The sequence below is a fragment of the Lepisosteus oculatus genome, chromosome 28, assembly GCF_040954835.1.
Source record: "Lepisosteus oculatus isolate fLepOcu1 chromosome 28, fLepOcu1.hap2, whole genome shotgun sequence".
Taxonomy (NCBI): domain Eukaryota; kingdom Metazoa; phylum Chordata; class Actinopteri; order Semionotiformes; family Lepisosteidae; genus Lepisosteus; species Lepisosteus oculatus.
Genome location: NC_090723.1, coordinates 9755527 through 9777011, shown reverse-complemented (window position 1 = coordinate 9777011; position 21485 = coordinate 9755527). Strand labels below are relative to the sequence as shown.

The 21485-nt window shown below is 46.7% G+C and overlaps 1 protein-coding gene across 5 annotated transcripts in view; it reads left to right on the top strand.

Moving 5' to 3' along the window:
* The first annotated feature begins 90 nt into the window (after positions 1 to 90).
* Positions 91 to 21485, top strand: part of LOC102685762 (zinc finger protein Aiolos-like) — a 40325-nt gene continuing 18930 nt past the window's right edge. The window contains exons 1-5 of one of the 5 annotated variants that reach the window (XM_015362341.2): positions 91 to 522; positions 6987 to 7055; positions 8731 to 8862; positions 17827 to 18081; positions 18688 to 18855. In XM_015362341.2, coding sequence (XP_015217827.2) covers positions 516 to 522; positions 6987 to 7055; positions 8731 to 8862; positions 17827 to 18081; positions 18688 to 18855 — 631 coding nt within the window. In that variant the 5' untranslated portion in view covers positions 91 to 515. Of the gene's footprint in view, positions 523 to 1004; positions 1040 to 1071; positions 6519 to 6986; positions 7056 to 8727; positions 8863 to 17826; positions 18082 to 18687; positions 18856 to 21485 lie in introns of those variants that run through there. The other 4 variants (XM_015362340.2, XM_015362338.2, XM_015362342.2 and 1 more) reach the window with 4 other exon arrangements.

Genomic DNA, 21485 nt, shown 5'->3' with positions numbered 1-21485 from the left:
AATAAAAAAACTAGATATATGTGGGCATTGTCTTAAATATTACAAATGCATGGTTTGTATATGAAGAACGTTTAAAGGCACCACCTCTACAGTACAGTACTTTGGAAACTCAAATCTGTTGATCTGTTAAAACTGCTTTTAGCGTGGTAGACCTGGAAATTCACGACTGCGTTTTGGCAGGGTTTACAATCGCGGAGCTAAACTCCATAAATATCCATCCAATTTGAAAACAAACTTTCATGAAAAGGTTAAAGACACAATACAAAATGAGATGGAAAGTCGAAAAGAATCTCTCCTCCACCGAGAGCCGCCGCGCCTGTCTTTAGTGCGCTGCGCCTTTAAGACGCCCGTCTCCAAGGGATAGCGTGTGACGTCAGCAGCGCCGTATCCAAGCCCCAGCGAGCTCCAGGCGGGGAAGAGGGAATCTCGCGGCTGTCCCCTGCGGAGTCTCGAGGCGAGCGAGGCAATTTCAAACGGCTCCCGAGAGCGCGGCGCGGCGCGAGGACACCGCGGCGATGGCAGGTAGGACACGGAGCGGGAGAGGAGCCGTACTTTCTGAGCGGAAAAACTCTGTAAACTGCGAGGGGTAGAATTGGACAAGGGAGCGGGTGTGAGAGCGACAGGCGGAGATGGGAAGAAAGTGAGGTACGGGGTGGCGGACCCCTGCCTCTGGTCCCGGGGGCGCCGCATCCCTCGTACGAGTGTGGAGCCCCGGCGGACTGCGCTTAAATAATCAATTAACACGACAGCTGGGCACACTAGGGCAGGAAACAGAGGTCCGGTGTTTTATTTTTGAATGTTAGACACTGATATTTCTTGGGAATTGAGTAGTACTTGGGGGGCAAAAGGTTAGAAAACCCTTATTGATCCCCCCCTTTTTAAATAAAACAAAATTCTGATGACATTAGATTGTGTTACAATTTCCCGGTGCGGGTAGGAGAGTCTTGAGAGACCTTCGCGGGAGCAGTCTGGATGTCAGCCGGTTTGCTGGCGAGGGATGGCGCGACAGGTGGATTGTGTTTGATCGCGAAAAGAACAGGTGTGCGCATTGGACGGGTAGCTTGCGTTCGGCAACTTCTTCGATTTTCATCCCTGCCGTGTTTTTTTTTTTATTTTAATGCGAAAACCTGGATTATGCTCACTGGAGAGGATCACCCTTCCCTTACATCTAAAGTCGGCGAAGACTCGGCTTTGTGCTTCTGTGATAGCCGCCAGTGTGTCAGATCAAGTGTATCAGAAAGTGGTTAGTCATCCCGAAAAAAGCACAGGAGTCTTCTTTCTCATGAAGTCAAGATGATAAAGGGGAAGGAGGGTGTGAGTTATGGGGTTTGATGTTTAATTTGCATTTTTTTTTTAGAGGTTGGAATGATTTTACTGTAAATTACTCAGACTTTGATCGTAAATTACTGTTTCTGCACCTAGACTCTGTGGCACATGTGAAACCCAGCAGGGAAGATGGCTAATAAGTGTCTGTTAATGCAAGCATGTGACGCACGTATCGATAGGCGATCGCTCTGATCAGGAAGCTCTCCGCGTCCCAGCGGGACGGGGGTCGGAGAGAGCCCTCAGCCCACGGGACGTCCCGGGAGGGTCAAGTCGGAATAATACGCAGCTGACGGAGAGAAGTCCGTTGTACCCGGCCGCAGCTGCAGTGAACATGAGCGAGTCGGGCAGTCGGTTCACCGGTCGTCTGTTCCAGCTGATGCGGGGTTTCGCCTGCCGCAGTTCTTGTACAACTGTTGAAACGTTCTCACAAAAATACATCTGCAGAGGTGTGTGGGGTGATCCGAACGAGAAAGCGGGCAGGGCATCTCGATTAAGCGGCACCTGGATTTATTTGACACAGCAGGTAGAGAAACTGGCTGCTGAGAAGGAAGGATTGAACTTTTCTGCCTGGAGGCTGTGGACTCTCTGGGTCGGGTTCCGGTCCGGCTCGACTCTGCTCACCGGCCTTCGGGTCAGCCGGTGCGGCACTTTACAGTATCACTTCTGTCGAGCCGCAGGTGAAACTTGTTCTGAAATCGCAGTGCACCGCAGTTTTCATTGTCCAGCAACGTTTTAACCTGAAGCTAAAAAGAACCTAAAGCTTTGTTTCCCGTGAACACGGTGAATTCTGAGCTGGGGAGACGCGTGTGTGTCCTGTCCAGCCCGGGTGTAAGGGAAAGGCCTTTCATTGGTTTTCTGCAACTAAAAAAAAACCTCTTGACAAAGTCTGAAAGCATACGGGGGCAGACGTGTTGCTTGTTTGCCGGTTCCCCCGGTTTTTAGACCTTTCGTGTCATCTTGCATGCACTGTGAATAACCTCTTGGGTTAAACACACAAGGCAACGGAATTGTGCAATCGCAGAATGACAAGTCCAGTCCCGGCCCCGTGGCGTCCCCACGACAGCCCTATTCGCCCTTGTCGGGTCTGGAGCACCGAGACCTTCGGCGGCCTGTGCCCGACACGTCCGGTTTGTGCCCAGTGCCGGGAGGCTGGCCGCGCGCTGTCGGGGCTGTGCTGGAGCACATCAGGACGCGCGCGTGTCTGCTCGCTTGTTAAAGAACGACAGAGCGTGTGCGGGGCGCCCTGCGAAGCTCTGGTGTGCGTGTATGTGTGTGGAGGCTTGACAGTCGAGGCTTTTTCACAGCTCGGCGTGCGGTGTTTCTTCGGGTTTTCAGCGCGTGCGCATTGCGAGTAATTTGCAGCGCGCGCCCGTGGAGCCCCGGCCCGCTCCGGTGGGCGCGCGGTTCCGAGTGGGCGCTGCGGGAGCCGTCGGTGTTTCTGATGCGCGGTATTTATAGCTCGTCCCGGCCCGCAGGTACACTGCGTGAAAACGGCACAGGCTGCAGCCAGCGGCCGCGGGCTCCCGGGCCTCCACCTACCGCCTTCCCCAGCATCGCGCCAGCCCACGGCGGAAAGTAGTTCTGCCCCGTTACTGCCGGAGGCGTTCAGGCCCCGGGCTACACTCGCGCCTCTTGAGAGGGCAGCCATTGCAGTCCCACACAGCTCCAGCCGCGGCAGCAGCAGAAAAGACGGGGCGAGTCGCGCAGTGCAAGTGAACGAACCGGCCGGAAGGGCTGGTGATGGGAGTGACCTGCAAGACGTGCATGTCAACTGTGAAGGGAGGGTCTGCGCTATGTGCTGTGGCCGGAACTGCCCTTAAAAAATAACCTCGAGTCCCAGTTCTGAGTGCAGGCCGCTGGTTATTTTCATGTGTGCAGCCCGCGCTGAGAAGGAATGCTCCGGAGTCTTCGGATGTACTAAACCCGTTCACAGTGACAGTTTATGTCATTCTTATGTTGATGAACCTCTTCAGTCCCATAATGATTTCCTGTGTTTGTTTTTCTATCCAATCCAATAGTTGGGGAGCAGTGTCATCCGAGTTTGAGATTTCTGTCTTTGAAATCTTGTTTTGCACTGTTAAGGCTCCTGGAATATCTTGCAGAGAGCAGTTTGAAGCATTTTGTGCCTGCGTGTGTGTGTATATATATATAGTGAAGTATGTTGATATAATATGCATGCATAATATGCAAGTAAATCAGCTGTCGAGCCAGGTTGATGCTCTGTGCTGTAGCTCGGTGCAGTGCATTGCCCTCTGGCCTGCTAAGTGGCGTTCAGTACTTCATGGAAAAGGTGGCAAAGTTTTCTCGTGTGAAGGGGGGTGTGAATTCTCGTGAACATGATGTGTGAATCGCTGCTCTTCATGGTTGTGTGTGCACATGCTAACAACTCCCAGGCAGTTAGAACTCTCTGCATGAGAAGACTGGTGACCACACTCCCACTTTCTAACCGAAATACAGTGCTCTTGAAAGTCTCTGTGTGTGGGGAAAGAGTGGGCAAAACTGTGAGAGGCAGCACAGCCCCCCTGTGACACTTACACTCCTATTCTTTCTGGAGTTTACACTGATTTTCCAGATGCACTGTAATTAGTTTGTGCGTGGGTGGTTTATGCCATCACAGGGTTAAATCTGAACTGCAGGTTGGCGTGTTAGTGTTTGGAGTTCCCACCTGTTTTTTCCAGCCCGAACGTTCTGAGCACATGTGAATGTCCGAAAAGCAGAGAGAAAAAAAAAACGGAAAAAGAGCGATGGTTCTGTTACTGTTGCAGGGAGGGTCGTAAGAGATGAGCGGGGCTCCAGTCGGTTCCTCGTGCTCGATTTGTCGCTCCTCCGTCTGGCCCACCTGTTTCTGCATGGATCCCAGTGGCTAGTTTCAGCAGCGCAGCTGTGCGATTTATCCCATGACCCCTGTTGTAATGAAGTGCCTCCTGTTTCCCGTCCTAAATTTGTTTTTCTGCTCGTGGTTTCCACTCGTGTTTGAAGATCTGTTTCGCAGTAGGCACTGCTGCGCCTTCAGGGTTTCAGGAAAACCTGACTCAAATCAACACTGCAGCACATTCCTAGTGCTGCTGGCGGCAGTGGAGACTGGGGTCTCTCCATGCCTCGCTCGACCCGGTAGCTCTGTTAAACTTCTGAAAGGGCCGTACTGTTCATTGTTCCAAATTGATTTCGGCAGTATGACTGTTTTGTTTTTTACAGACCGATTTTCCTGCCCAGTTGAAACCCTTTTGAATGCTTCTGCGTCTTTTTTATAGCCATTTATAGTTTAGTTTGTGTTCTTTTTGCACAACAGGTGTCCCCTGAGTGAAACAAATCTTGAATTTAGTAGATTTCAAACCTCATTATTCCAAAGCAGCTCCCAAGCCTATACAGCTGATTTCTCTCTTACAGTGTGTTGTGTACCTCGTTGCTGGTGAAGGAACTAGAAGGCAGTGCTTATAACTGGCTGACTTTAATGCATAGCATCTTCCAGCACTTATTTGATAGTGATAGGCTGAAGTTAGATTATTGAATACCCATTTACTTAAGCAAGTGGTAATTAGGATTTGCAGTTCTCTGATTAAAGAGTGCAGTTTATATCTACAATGTTATAACTCCACCAAAACAAGGGATTTTCAGTAAAGGTGGAAGAAACCTCATTGTCAATAAGTACACTTTCGAAAACTTTCCCTCCCTCATTTGGAGGGTGCCAGTTCGTATGACCGTGACAATACGGTTTCAAGTGTGACCTGCTTTTGATATAACCTACTTAAAAGGCTGAGACTCACGTTCAAACAGAGTCATCTGTCAGAAGCATTGTGCAATTGTGCCAGAGCAGTAAGATGAGATCACAGCTCTTTGTTTCCACAGTTCTGTTGAGGGAAAAAAGCTCAACTTATTTACTGAGGTTAAGTAATCCTGGCGAAGCACAAGTAGTGGTTAGCGGCTGCCTCCTACACACCATAGGGCCCGACAATTTATACCATTGCTTCAGCACCGAATACTTTTTAGGATTGGTTTTTTCCTTGCCTTTGATGCACGAAAGTTCAAAAGAGGTGACTAAGAGCTGTGAACTGGTGTATTTTTTTGCATTTTTTTAATGAAGATAGGATTTTGAGTTGGGTGCCGGGAGCATGTTTGTTGTTTTGTCGATAGCAGCAGCAGCAGTAGATTTTGTTTGCTCAGGTATCACTCCTGTATCACTTCTCTCAAGGTCTGTATTTCTCATAAGGGATTTATTTAATAGATGGTGTGGAAGGAGCAATCATCAGGAAACCTATATAGGGTTACTATATAGTAAAGTGTAGATACGTATGTTTATACTTTTGTGTGTCTTTGTGTGTTCAGTGTTCATATGTGTATAAGTCTATACTGTATATATTTGGAACAAGTAATAGGTTTATTCCATGCTGAAAAGAGAAGAAAGAAAACAACGTTTTGGCTGTTGAGCCTTCTTTGGGTGTAAGCTTATTGGAAGATTTGGAAGCACAACCTAGACAGAGGCTTGGAGAGAGAATGATATTTTCATTCTCTACAAGCAGGGGTTTCAAGTCCTGTACCTGGTGCCCCACACACCCACTGCATTCCAACCCGCCTTCATTAGATCACTGAGTCCTTGCTTGAGCTAAGAAGTTGCTTCAATTGAATATATACATTTTGTTTCCAGTCACAAGTCTGGGATTTTAATTCACTTACCAAATAAGTCATTTTGTAATGAAATAAATAAAGCTCCAGCATGTTTAAGAGCTGGGAACAAACAGTTCAGATTGATCTCATAATCAGTAAGTCAATGAAGGGTTTGTTTATGTGACTGGAGGCTCAGCTGGAACAAAAGCCAACAGGCGAGTGGTTCACCAGGACCAGAACTGGGAAGCACTGCTCTACAACATAACAACACAAGAAAGATTACACTCAAGAGGAGACCTTTTGGCCTGTCTGTGCTGTTGGGTAATTAGTAGCTAATGGATCTGAGGATGTCGCCCAACCATTTCAGTACAGGTGCTGAAGAACAAAACTTAGCAGAAAGTGAGATTGTGTGTTCAAAGACAGCTGAAAGCTGGCAACACACACCTCCTCCCCAGTTGTGCATCTTTTCTGCCCTGGAAATGTGGCCCTGAACTGCCAGCACTTGGACATCGGTGTCTGTAGTACATCGTGGAAGACGAGTTAGCAGTGTGCGTGTGCATATTCACGTACCTAGAGACTGCCGTTAAGAGGTTTGTTTATTCCTGTGAAGGTTCTTGTTTTCTTCCTCAGATTTTCTGTATTTTCGGCCTTCTGTGTTTTCCTCATAATTAAATAGTTCTAAACAAATTGTATTGTAAATAGTAGTTTGAAAAAGAGAAGAAAGTTTTTGCAGTGCACATAAGATGGAATTGATTTAGAAGAGCGTTACAGTCATTCAAATGTCCCGTCTTTCTGGATTTCCTCCTGTATCCGAACGTGTGAGTGTGTCGAGAGGGGTGTCTCGCGGGGCAGAGGAACACTGGGCAGTTAGACTCTCCTTGGCCTAGTGGGAGAAGCAGGGCCTGACCCTGGCTGGTGTTTACCCCATGGGGTGCCAGGAAATCTTTTTTAGAGGTACCGAGGGTCCGGGTGAGGAAGACGGGGTGCTCGTTTATTATTGCCGAGGGTCTGTCATCCGTTCATCTCACGAGTCTCCTGCTTTTGTGTTTGTGTCCTAGAAGAGAACTCCACCACGGCCTCCGTGAACATGGAATCGGGCGAATCACAGGAGCAGGCGCCTGTGGCAGGTACGTCCGCGCGATTCGCCGGTGTGATTTCCCTCTGTCTGCGTAAGAGACCGGGTCACCTGCTCTACCGGGTGGCTCGGCCTCACTGGCCACAGACAACGTGGCGTAAGTGGGGGGGCCTTGGTGCAGCCCTCCATTTCCTGCCTGCTTCTTCCAGCTCAGGGGCGCGGGGGAGCCGGAGCCCCAGGGCCTTGTCGTGAGTCCTAAACAGGCTCTTGTTTTTACATGGGTGACAGATGGGAGGAGCCCATTAGCCCTCTTTCGTTAATTTGGCTTCTAGTATTGATTGAATTGATCCAAGGAAACTGGTAACTTGGCTGGAAAGTGTGTTCTAGACCCCAGAATTCTTTGCATAAAGAAGTAGTTTTGTACTTTTCTTTAGTGTGCACTGGGGTCCATCGGTTTGCTTTTCACTGTTGATTCTGAATTCTCTGTTCAGGACTAAAAGGTTCAATTCTTTGACCCTGTCAGTCCCCAGTGCAAAATGAACTATAATTGAAGTCTTTGCATCCCAGAGAAATCAATTGTTTGATCCTTAAATGCACACATTAAAATGAAAGGTTGTTTTTGCAATTCGATATCAGGACTTTTACTTCTATACCTTTGTATAAAATATAAAATAACTAGCTTAAGTATTTAAATTATAGTGTAATTTAATTAAAGTTAACTGTTGCTTAAACCTGTCTTTTTCACATTAATAAGATTTTTTAAAATCGCAGTCCGACCATACTGGATTGTAGATTTTTACATGGGAATCTCCAAAACAACCATTTCTAGGTACCTCCTGTTGATGTCTGAAATAATACAAATGCCCACAATTGAATGCGGAGCAGAGTAGGAGAAATTCTACATACAAAACACGATAACCACATGCTTTCTTCACACTACAAAACTAATTTATTAACTTATACCTTGGGTTTAATATAGTAACATTTCCTGAAGGAAGTTTTCTCTGCTCAGTTCAAAGTTTTCTGTTTTTTTACCCTGGCTTGTGTTGGGTCTTACTATGATTTCTTTTAATCTTTCTTGCCTTCTGCTCTGTGTTAGCCAAGCTAAACCACAGTGACATTTAAAATGGGAGCTGTATAGCCTTTCACCCTTCTTTCTTTCAATACATTTGTTCTATATTTAAACTGATCTCATCTCATTGGAGCACCCTAATTTGACCTGCACGGGTAGCTACAATGACTTCACAACTGAGAGGAATGTCTGGAGGCGTTCAGATATTCTCTCAGGTACCCAGTCAGATTTCATAGTTTAGAGTGTTTCTGCAAGCTCTTTTAATGTGTCCTCTTCATTGTAAGTACTCTAGGAGGGCATCTTGGCCGCGGTCTACTAACCTTCCTCATCAGCACCAGTGTAGATCCAAGCAGCAAACCCACTCTTCATCTCCCTGTATCCCTGTATCTGTGCAGCAGCATGGCTCACTGATCTTCCAACGAGACTGCAGACCAGAGTTCACAAAGTTGGTTAATTAACTGTGTGCAACACACATTAAATATCATAAGACCTCAAACGGAATAGTATTGGTAAGAAACATTAGTGACTCCTCTTAACTACATTCCAGTGCACTATCAGCAGCACCATTTTAAAATACCACTGTGGTTTGACCATTTGGCTTTCTTTTTCCCATTTGGCGGATGGATAAAGCTAATTGTGGTTCATGTTCCAGCAGGCAGTCCGACAGTTGGCACAGATTTGTCTATCCAGCGCACCCAAGAGGAGCACGAGGAGTGCGAGACCTCAGAGCAAGAGACGGAGGGCGACTGCGCTGACCCCTCAGCCCCTGATGCAGACGCTGACCCAGGTGTGGTACCTAAAGCGGTGTGTAGACACGCAGGCTCTCAGCACAAACCTGCTCCCCGGAGTCTCTGGGGGATTCCTGAGCAGATAATAATCCTGTCACAGCTGTGTTATCAGTTGGGGCAAGTCATGCAGACTCTTCTGATATGAAAATAAAAGACCTCTGAAAAACGCTCTGTGGAATACGTAGTGTTCACAGTTGCTGGTGAAGACACCTCTTGCACACCTGGGCGCAGAAAAAAAACAGATTGTGAGAGATGAATCGACTTACTGATTGTTCTGTCTTAAATGAAAAAAGCAATTATTTTCTAAATCAAAGAAAGGTTCTTTGCCTCAAAAGAAATTTGTGGATGTATGCTGAGTCATTGATGTTTAATTTATTACCCTAAACAAAGGCTAGCAATAAACCGTGTTCAGTCTCCTAAAGCACCTCTGGTGCACCTCTAGTGCATTGGCTGCTACAGTTGGTCTGTAAAATTGGATAATTGGCAGGTAAGGACCCCTCTGGAATGTCTTAGGTCACATTCACCAGGGCACCGACCACTCTTCTGGGTGAAATACAGGACCCCTTGGTATCTCGCCGCTGTACTTTTCTGCAGTACTGAGTTTTCCCATTGCACAGCGATTTGACTCTTTCCAGGCATCATGAACCATGAGCCCTGACAAATAGCAAACAGTGCTGGTGAAGCACAACAGCAGTGTGTTAAATAGTCACGTTTGCTTTGTTTGTGCAAAACTAACGGAGCTGATGAGAACCATTTACCTTGTAGTGGACGGTCTTAAATAAAAGACTAAAGCTTCCCGCAAAACATGGAACTGGACCAGCCTGCTAGGCATTCAGAGTCCTGTTCACTGGAGTGTCTGGTGGGGGTACTGGGGCTGCTCGGGCTGGATCAGTGCAGATGGCCTGCTTTTAATGGGGTCTGTGTGCACTCTGAGCTGGTTTCCGCAGCCATGTTCAAAAATACCTGCAGCAGCGTGCCTCCACAGGCTCATGATCACAGCACAGCCGGATGGGAAAATGACAAAAAAACACTTATTTTTCACACTAGTCCCAGGGTTTCCTTTCGCTGTCTCTCATGCTTCCTGTGGGTTGGTGCTGAGACTGCAGGCTGGGAGCCAGGGCCTGCTCCCAGCCTGCTCTGCAGCAGACTGTCGAGGCAGCAGCTCCCCAAGAGGGGATGTCTGATTACAGGGCGCTGTGATTGATCTTTTCTTTCACTGCAGAATCCTTAGCTGCTGTGATTGATCTATTCAGTCTCACACATGATTAAAGGATCATTATGTGACACAGTGCAGACAACTTGGTAATCCTTTATTTTATAGAGCGCCTTTCAAAATGCATCATCTCTGAAAGCACTTATAAAATTTATATACTTATAAAAGGAAGAAATAGCAAAAACATTAGAAACATCTAGTACAATAAACTGAGCCAAATTAATAAGAAGTGTGTTAAATTGAATTTTAAAAATGCAGACTGATTTGCAAGATCCGCTCTGGGGGTGGGAGATCAACCTATAGTCCTGGAGCAGCAGAACATGGTCCCCCAGGGGTTCGGTGCCTCATACAGGAAACCAAAAGAAGTCTGAAGAGTCCAAGAGCCAGGGCAAGTGTTAGCAGATCACTGATGTAGTCTGGTGCCAGGCTGTTCAAGCCTTTAAAGGTGAGCAGCAGTGTTTTGAATTTTATTGGGAAATCAACAGGGAGACAGTGTGCTCATGCTTTTATATTTCAGTTTAGCTCCAAGCAGTTCTGAACATATTGTACTGCAACTTAAGAAGATGTTTGTACTGTATGTACTTGCAAGAACAACATTACTGTAATGAAGCCTAGAAAATCAACTTCTACTTATCAGGCTGGCTCGCACTCGATGAGATATGAGCAATGTTCTGACAATAAAAACATACATCTTTGCAATGCTACAAATATATATTCCTGCTTGCTTAAAACGATTCCTACACCATCAAAACAAAATTTGCACAGTTGCAGAGGTGATAGCCAATCAGCATAACATTGGTCCTGCTAGAGCTGAGACTTAAAAAAATATTTTGCATCCAGTTTTTCACATAATGTAATATAAGCGGTTTGACAAGGCAGATAGTGTTTGATTAATGTCCGGTTTCGTGCAAACATAAATCTGGGTGTCATCAGCATAAATAATAGAAACCGATACCATACCTAACTGTTACCATAGAAGTATTTCATATAGTAGTGACACAAGGAAACGCAAAAGAACAGGATCAAGAAGAGTGCCCTGTGTGATGGCATTAAGTCAGTTCTTCTTGATATAAAGTTAGATTTGAGCGAGCTGTTGAATTCATTGATAAAGTTTCCAAAACCATTGCAGACACTACAGGGTGATGTCTGTCTCGGGTAAACATGGCCTCTCTGTCTCTCCTTGGGGATGCACTCTGAGCATTTACTGAGCATTTAGGCATAACACTGTACAGAAGGTACTGCTGGGGTGCCCTTTTCTTGTCCTTCATCTCCTTCTGTTTTGTCATATCCTTTCTTTATTTGTGTAACATCGATGCGTTCTTAAAACATATGAATTCAATCTAACCCCTGTAAACAAAATAATTGCCCACCCACTTGAATTGGTATTTTAAGGTTAACCACACAAGGTAGCGAATATCAGAATAATTTTTGCTAGAAGTTCCCCTTGAGAGCAAGAAAAACGGAAAACGGATTGACGAAAGAAGGAAACTTAGCAGACAAGCTATTCTGTCTGACTTTATAAATATCTTAAGTGTGTGTATTTTTTTTACCATTTCAAAAGCAGTAAATGCTACAGTTCCAGTCATACTTCACCCACATCTTACACGCTATCTCTGTTCAGCACACCTCTGTCTTAGCTCAGTGAAGGGGTTTCTCTAGCACAAGGTGTTCACGCATGAGCGGTGTATTTATGATTTCCCAGAAGGTGAAGATTATATGATGAAAATTAACACACACGAGTGAAAGAAAATGAATCAATAAATACCCTTTTAATTTTCGTTCTGCTCAGCCAGACCCAGCGACCTGCAAACAGACCACTTTTAGTCGTGGAAAATCCCTTTGTTTCTGTCAGGCTGTTTTTTTGGGATGGCTTTCAAATCTTTTGACACAGGTGCGACCTTTCCTCGACATGAACTGAACTCCCCCCGCGACCTTTCTGAAGAGGCAGGTAAAAAATTAATTGCCCTGGCCACAATAGTCACTTCTGTAGGTTAACACCTTTCAATGATTACTATTATATTCAAACCATGGTGGTGGAAACAAGATCGCTCTGAAAAAAAAAACCCAGTTTTTCTACTTAAACCCGCGGAACATTTGCAGGGCCCGCAGGCACAGTCGATCAGAAATCCGCGGGACCGAGGGTGCAGCTCTAGAGATGGCGCGAGTCATTCTTGTAAATGGGGGCATTGTGGCCCTGGACTATATTTAAAAGGGACTTCTGATGCTTTTTGTTACAGTTTCCATCACACTTCAGCTCTCTCTCTTCGTGTGTGTGTGTGTGCGCGCACAAGTTGTTTTTGCAGCTCTTCACGCGTTTTCTAACCACGCTGTGGTTTCTGGATGGTGTTGAGAAGCTCGCGCGCCGGGGGAGGGTCGGTGGGGGTGCTGGGGAGGGGGGAGGAAGGGGGGCTGTGTGTGTTTCGGGCTGGAGTGCAATGGGAGTGCTGAAGCCCTGCCATGGTGCTAGCTGAGGTTCCAGCGGCACTGCTCACAGCTCGCGCTGTTTCGTGCCTCGAAAGGAAGTGCGCCTTTATCAGAGCCTCGCATCTCCCGAGCCCAGAGCTAACCCCATCTCTTGGTGGGGAGGATGCTGTCTTGCATCAGCAGAGTGGCGCTCATTAACCCCCAGCCTGCTGGGGCCAGTGCCTTAGCAGCCCAGATCAGGTCCCGTTTTCCATAGTCTCCCCAATCCCACGGACATGGCGAGGTGGCCGATTGAAGCTCTTGCAGGGGGTAGGCCTTTCAGACTTTTCATCAGTACTGCAGTGGCACTCGCGAGGAAATCTTCTTGCATGCAGTTTCCTTCGGACTGCGGACCCTCATGAGTGACCCTTCCGGTTTTATGGGGTGCTTTTGCATTTTGAAAATTTAGCTTCGGATTCTGCCATGGAAAGTGAAATGAGGTGCTGTAGTTGAAACTGGTTTATGGTTCTGTTTTCCGAGCCACAGTGTCCTGCTGCTGCATTCGGTCTCTGAGTACGGGGCAAAGGCTCTTAATCTCCTCTCTGCTCAAAACACAAAGGGGAAGCGTTATCCCGGGGTGCTGCAATTGAGCTGGATCATCTTTGTAGTCTTAGAGTTTTAGGTGGCATAGGGGAGGAGCTGATACCCAAGGTTTACCATTGCAAAGAACACACAAAAATGTGACTAGCTGCAACAGATGACTTCAAACAAATGACAAGAAATAATTCAGCTAAAGGAATCCTATTTAAAGCATCTAGGCCCGTGTGTTGTAAACAGCAGAAAAAATGAAATAGAAATATTACCTCTGGCGTAGCGAAGGCCATTGAAGGCGTCAAACAGTGCCGAAGGTGAGAGAGAGAGGCAGCAGGGAGAGCCTGGGAGGCTGGGGAGATGTCCTCCTGCTCTGTCCCCGCAGGTGTGTCTGCAGGTGTGCAGCCCCTAACCCTCTCCCCCCGCAGGCCAGATGACGGCACGATAGCTCCGCGAGGGGCTCTCTGACGAGCGCCCTCTTCCTTTGGCAGCCTTTGAGCCCCCCGGCTGCAGTTTCCGTTAGAGGAGCGCCGCTCGCGCCTCGGCTGTGCTCTTTGCCTTTGTTGTTCTTCTTTTCATATCGCAAGGCGGACGAACCCTCACCTGGAGGGCAGGGGGTCTTGTCTGAGCACTCAGAATCCCCTGCTGCAGGCCCCCCGCCAGGGTTTTGAAGCCATCCAGATGAAAACACTCAAAGACTGAGAAGCACATTTTGTTGTTGGCGTCTGTCTCTGCACGATACCTGTCAAATGACATCATGCACACAAACAGCCGAAAGAATAACTGTTTATCTTGTGTTTATTTTGGCCTTTCTGGGTTCATTGAATTCCAGTTAGCTGATTTTATTGACTGACTTGTTCCTGTTCTCTCTGGCTTTGCTAAATAATTGCACTGACTTCTGTTTAAACCTTCTGCTTTCCAATTCAGCGTAGCCACTTACAAGTGTAAAGTGGGGAATTATCCCTAGAATCATGCAGTTCATGGTTGAAGTCATTATTCCAGTTCAGGAGCATGCAGTACCTTCGTCTTGTTCTATTTTCAACAAAAACACGCCTGTGTTTTGTGTCAGTGTAGTCAGATGTAAATGCTTTGCCTGTGCTCACCCCTCAAATTAAACCTCTACGAGTCAATCAGTCACCATCAGTCACCATATATGAAATGTGAAACTGAAAGCCTTGTTACATGATTCAGAACTTTCCATTTATTTTTTCACAATCCATTTGTAAGAAAAATCTACTGATGAGTAATTCAGTATTGTTCAAAGTTTTAGTTTTAGAATTAACAAGAGCAAGAAGACGGAGAACACAGCGTATTGTGTGAAGTGTGTAGTCTCGAAGCCAGGCTCTTTGAAGTCAATTCTGCACATGAAAATGATCATTCTTAATGATGAACTCTGGGAAAGCTGAAGTACAGATGCACATACTACCATAACCTCAGGATATCTGCAAGAACAAATTTGTAACACAGTCGTAAACCAATTGTCCAGGGGTTTTCATGCATCATACCCATTCCGTGTCTGCTGTTTGCCACGCTTGATCGCGTTGCAGATGTGTGACCTCTGCACATGCGTGTCTGTGTATCTGTGTAGTAATGTGCAGAAGGTTTGTCTTCAGCTGCAGCCCACTCCTCCAGCCCTGTTTCACAATGTTATGCTCATATCTTTGACCTTTATCAGGCCAAGGTAAAAGAAAAACCTCAAACCAGACCCAGAATAAAACAATAAAATGATTATAGAGACAGACAGCTTGCAGTCTGCGTGGTTTGTCGCGGCACTCTGTGTGAGGATGAGATCCGGGGAGCACGGGGGGCTCCTGGAGGGGCCAGGGGGGCTGTTTAGCTCTTATTGCCTGTGCATTTCTGGGGTTTCGGGGTTTGCGGTGGAGATGGTGGTGCTGGGCTGAGGCAGAGTCGTGAATTCTCATAGGGGTGGGCGAGCTGCTTTGGAAGACCTAGCACAACTCAGGAAGGAGCCCCCCTTCTCAGATATTTTGGGTTTGTTGAGCAATTTTTTTATTCTAGTTTCTTATGAAAATCTGGCTGTAGACAAATTGGACAAGCTGCAGCTGTTTATATATCCATCTGCATTTTCTCTTTGGCCCTGCAGAAGCTCCTTTTCTCTGTAGCTTTCTTTAGGTGTTTTGGGGTGCTTTTATTTTTCTTACTCTCTCACGGTCTTGGAGCACACATGTACTGTATAAGAAATATTTTGCAAAGTATTTTTTTTTTTAGTTTTAGAATTGATAAGAACAAGAAGACGGAGAGTACATCTTAATATGTGGTGTGTGTATGCCCAAACCCTGGGTCTTCGAAGTCCATTCTACTGTGATTGTCTGGGCGGGATTATCTGGTTGCTATAGAACTCCACTGGTAGTGATTGCTGGCAGCCTGCCTCCCTGGTGCTACATCAGTCCAGTCCTGTCCGCTCTCCTGCTTCCTGTCCTTCAGTCCTGATGTTTCAACACCCCAGCAGGACAACACCTGTCCCCATGCTGCTAGGGTTACAGCAGCTTTCTTGTGAGGTGAACAGGGGACGGTTCTGCTGGGCGTGACTTACTCCCCTCACCCAAGCCTCCTGTTCCACACTTCCATGACTCCCCAGGATCCTCCAGTGTCCTCCCACCTTTAATTGGTTAATTAGCATCTCTAAACTGTCCGTGTGTGGGGTGCAGTGGAGTGTATCCCATAATTTGTCTTTATGCTTTGGGAATAAGCTCACTGTGGCTCTTGCCCAGAATAATTGCCTTTTTTAATAATGGCTGAATGTGCGTTTATTGCCCACACTTGTACAGGTTTTCATTTTATTCATCTGCGATAAAACCGTCAAAATGGTGTCTTCAGCTATTAGTCACACTTGTATTTATACACAATCCACAAGTAGAAAAATACGAGGAATAGAAAGCTTACATTAACAGTATTGTTATTACTGGTGTTCAGACCCCATTTACATCATGTACATGGTACAATGTAAATTACTGCTTGTGTATTAAATGCTTTTAACTGTCAGAAATCCTACAAAAATCTTATAACTTGCAGATTTAAACTAAATGCGCAAACAGCTTACTTATTGCAGTACAGATAATTGTATTCACAGCAACCCATAGGTAGAATACAGTTGTGAAGAGACTGATGCTCCAGCCACATCAGTGTGTGGCTGAAAGAAACGCCCAGAGTTTCAGCTGTGGAGCCTCTTCAGGTGACGCGTGAGCGTCCTTCTCCTTCTTTCTGCTTCTCAGCCCGGAGTGCGCCTCTGCATGGTCCTGTACAGTATTTGCAACAGCAGTGGTTACACTTTTACGTCACGGATTCAGGGGCTTCCTGCAGTCCTGAAAATGCTGAAGGAGTTATCCGCTGTATTGGAACTCTGTATTACTTTCTGAAACGAATGCATGTTGAACGCACAGGCTCGCTACAGGCTGGGTAGACATCACTGGTTTAGCAACTCTTGCGTGGGTACCAGTATCCAAAGGTTAAAAATCAAATTAAACTTCTTGTTCTCATTGAGAGTGTGTGTGTGTGTGTGTGTGTGTGTGTGTGTGTGTGTGTGTGGACCTCATGTCTAAGCTATTTTCCCTCCGTCTTGGGTACGCAGCAGAACTGAGTTAGTGAAAGCGCCCAGAGCAGTGAAGCACACTGAATGAGAGAGACTCCACACATAGAGGAGTGCAAATAGAGATTGTTGAAAAATGTAACCAAGTTTTATTTTTAATTTTGGTTAAAAGAAAGCCATAGCAGCAATTTGTTTTATTATAAAACTGAACAGATATAAATTACATCTTTCAGTAGGACATTTGGAATTAATTGTCTTGTGGACGTTCGTGTCCCCAGCCATGTATGTGTTACGTATACATGTATTGTATTCACATTTTTGATGTCTATATATTTGTATAGTGTTCCTAATGGCTGTCTATTGGCCAAGACAACAGCTGTGACACCAGTGCAGTGAAGCTCCATGTGCAGAATGTGCCCATTTTCTTTGTTAGCGACTCAGTTGACACCTCCTTGAAACCACCGGGTCTGTGCGGTCTGCGTTGATATCTCTGCATACAAGTCTGCGAGCTATAAAAAAAGACAAAGCCAAAAGAAAAAAATCCCTGGCCATTTTTTTTCTTGTCTCAGTAACAGTCTTTCTAATTGCCGTGTGTGTGCCAGGGCGTGTCAGGCAAGAGCAGAAGCAGTGCGGTGAGGGCTGTGTCCCGCGCGTGCGGACGGGTGTGTGCGCAGGGCAGGAACGCCTCCTGCAGCACATGCCTCGAGGCGCAGCGCCGCTGAGGGCAGGAGAGAGAAAACAGCCAGAAGCAGAAATTAATGAAACACCCAGGAGTTCTTGCTGGGGATGACAAAGCACTATATCAATGTGGTCCCCTGACTAATTTTCCATTAAAGCTGCGCGGAAAGCTTTTCTCACACTTGCGACTCCGAGGTGTTGCAGAGTAAGCAACAGAGAGGTTGAAGTGCGACGGTTTCTGGCCAGCCGCTGCGGTTGTCACGGCCCTGTAGAGACGCCGAGCAGCCGCTTCTGGTTGCGTTCACACCTCCCGGGGCCGGCCCTGTCCCCGACACGGTGCCTGTAACCGCCAGAGGCGCGGTGGGCCCGTGCCGCTGGTCCCCTCGGCTCTCGGCAGGGAATGCAACTCCCTGTACCTCCTGGAAAGTGCCAGGGCGTAACTGCTGTGTGTGTGTGTGTGTGTGTTTCCTCCTCCTTCTCGCTTCCTCTTTTCATGTGTCCTTGTGTTGTTGTCGTTTGCCCCCTCCCCAGTTGAGGTCCAGGTGAAGAACGAGCGGGAGGAGGAGTACGTCAGGAGCGAGGAAGGGGGGGAGTGCCGCGAGGAGGCGGACGCGGACCAGTATCTCTCCCCCCTGGATTACGCGCGGTACGAGAACTCGCCCGCGGACGGTTCGGCCGGCTCCTACCTGGGCTCGCGGGCCGGCAGCGGGAAGCTGAGCTGCGACATCTGCGGCCTGGCCTGCGTCAGCCTCAACGTGCTGCTGGTGCACAAGCGCAGTCACACTGGTAAGCGCCCGAGCAGTCGTCCCTGTCTGCGGCGGCTCTCTGGCCCTGCTTGCCTCCCCCCTGTCCGAGCGCAAGAGTGAACCCCAGGGCTGCTTTCCTCCGCAGTGTTCTGTGAGCTCAGCCTGTCTCCACAGAGCAGACTGGTTCTGACCCTCAGCTCCCCCGCTGTACAGAGCCCCTACTCACAGTAACAGTGGAGGAGGCGCAGCTTCTCCGTAGTGCTTGAACCAGACTGGAGTCTCTTAGTTCACTCCATCGTTTACTATGGATCTCCTTTCACCGTGGTTTGCGTTACCGTCTGTAGCACCTAGGAACACCATGATCTACCAGAGCAGATGTTTCTAAGGAATGATTTACTGTACCATGATTTACTGTTTTTTACTGATTTACTGTAAGCTTTAAAAACATGGGCATCCATTTGCAGAAACAAGGTAAACAATGATGTGAATAGAATATTTTGTTTCATAAATTTGCTGTGGTGAACATTTGCAAGGATGTGAAAACGGGGATCGGGCACCCTGTAAGACTAAAGAAGCGCCAGCGCGGTGCTCGAGCGCCCAGCACGCACCGCCGCGGCTGACCCGCGTCCCGTGTCTGGCGTTTCAGGGGAGCGCCCGTTCCACTGCACGCAGTGCGGCGCCTCCTTCACGCAGAAGGGGAACCTTCTGCGCCACATCAAGCTGCACTCCGGGGAGAAGCCCTTCAAGTGTCACATGTGCAGCTACGCCTGCCGTCGGCGGGACGCCTTGAGCGGGCACCTCCGCACGCACTCAGGTAACCCTCCCCCGCCGCCCCGCGCGCCCGACACCTCCACCCGCACACGCCCGGGGCCCGCCCAGCTGGGCCCGGTCCGCCGCCCCCTGGCAGGCCCCTACATCAGTGTGCGACTCAGAAACACCCAGGGCTGTAGCTGTGGTGCCTCTCCAGGTGTGCATGAGCGTCCTTCTCCTTCTCCTTCTCCTTTCAGCCCACCACTCATTTTCCTGTTTGCTTTCTGGGACTCAGACGTCATGTATATCCATTTGTTGATTGCATTGATACTTTCAGAAGGAGTTTCTTTAAAACATTTGCAGGTTCAATCATGAATAGAGTTTTACATGAGTGAATTCTGGTTTCAGGTTCTTCAGAGCCCTAATTGTATGTTGCAAGTTACCTCAGATAAGTTATTTAAAAAATGTGAGAATGTGATTTTGCATTGCGCTGTGGTTTGGTGCCGCTGTGTCTTCTGCTTATTATTGAAGTTAAAATCGCAGTTTATTGTAAAAGTCACAGTCCACATGGTCTTTGTTTAACGGACAGTTTTTCTGCTGTGAGGTTAGAGGGAGAGTTGATAATACATGTCCAACTGCTAACAAATAAAGAATGAACTTGTATTACCACACAGGCCTCTCGACTTCAAGAACCTGCAGAATCTTGAGAACTTGACCAGTCAAATTTTGATGATTATCTTTGAGAAGCTGCAGTGAGAGGCTTAAAGTATAATATCTACTGTAGCTACAGTAGCAGATGATAAAACTATCACTCTTTTGTTGCAGATACGATCTTGCAGCTGTTCTTCTCTGACACTTAAGGACAGAGTTCATAAAAGCAGAAGAATGGTAGCAGCTTTTCTCGGAAGTTTTATGTTGAAGACATGTATTGACTTCTCTTTGTCCATCAACTTCCCATCAGTTAAGAAGTGTGCAGGTCTTATTTTTTAAGTTAAGATCTCCTTTGTACCAATATAGGCTTTTGCCTGGAACACAATAAAAACATAACAGTTAATCTTTGGAAAGCATAAAAGTAAGAGAAAATACCAGGAAAGTATTTATGAAATGTACCTGTCTAGACAAAGGTGTGTATGCAGATTGTATCTCAAAATTCAGTTAGCCATCTCTGCTCAGAGTCAGGTCAGAAGATGTTTTTTGCTGTGTGGCTGGAAACTGTGTTAGTGTAGTCTTAGTGGTTGACTTACATAATATCAGACAGTGCTTTTAAAAATCATGGCTTTGATCTTTTTACTCTTTTCTTGGGTGGCTGCTAGTACTTCTATCCCCATCTACATGTATCTGCAGAGAACTGTGATTCCACCAATATTTTCAGTATGAGTTGCAGTGCTGAAGACATTTTTATCGCAAGATTTTATCATGCATTTGTAATCAGTTAAGAAAAAGATAGTCTCTTCTACCGGGTAGTCATATTCTGAGCTTTCTTTCCTTAAGATAAAAGTATAGAATTTTCTTTCATCTTGTTCCTGTATTTCATTCATTTTCATCTATGGACTATGACACATAGCTGATGTCATAAAACAGGCTTCCTTAAAAAACAGAATGTCCTCAAGGTTGATTCTTTGAAAAACACGTAAAAAATTCAAAGTTACAATATAGCTAAAGGTTCTGTTTTTATTGTTCTTAAAGCAACATTTCCCCTTCACTAATGTCTCAGGTTTCGCTATGCACTTCGTGGTCGCAAAAACAAGGACCAAAACCCAACACTGGTGTAGCTGGTGTGTTGTTTGTCTGATTCTGCAAGTGTGGTTCCATCTGATGTGCCCTCGAATGGCCAAAAACACAAGATGAAGTTGGGCTTCACCAGCTTTAGGTGTTGTTTTTTTATCTGTGAAGACTGGCTGCCGGTAATAGACTCAGATTCTGAGATTCACCCACACGAGTGACCGAGAAGGAAGGGGGAGTGAAGAAAACAAGAGGTTTGCAAAGGTCCTGCAACAGTAGGGAGTCCTGAGTACTTGGAGGCAACACATATAATATAGGAAAAGAAAATGGATGAAATTTTCAACCCAATTTATTGATGCAACTACCAATTATACATTCAATCCATTTTCTTGGGGTTATTACTGGGATCTGCCTTCAACAACCTGTCTCAGTACTGTCCATGATGGTGCAGTATTCGTAGCAGTATCTTTCTCTGCTTTATGTTGCTCCATTCTTTAAACATTATCTTGACTTGCTTTCTGCTCATGTGCAGAATCACCTTCTGGAGCAAGGAGAGTTCCACCAGCAGCACAATGGTGTCTGTCAGGATTTTTCTACTGAGCTCAGCCTGGGTCTCTGTTGACCAGACTGGCAGAGTAATCTAATTTTCCCCATGTGGGAGGAGACCTACTGCTGAGCATCAGAGGAATCAGAAGGGCTGCAGAGGAGAGAAATCTGTGCAACTTGTGCATCTTATCACCTAGGCTGTGCCCCCTTCTGACTGGTAGTACTGGGAACAGACTTCCAGTTAGAGACACAGGACACCAAACATGAAATATCTGAACCCCACCACCAGTAGAAAGGAAAATATCAGAGTAGCTAGTCAACACGAAATGGAATGTTTTTGAGAGGAGGGGGGAATGCCTGGTGAAAACCCAAGCAAACATAGGAAGAGCATGGCGCCCCACCCCAGAACTGGGCACTGGACCCTGG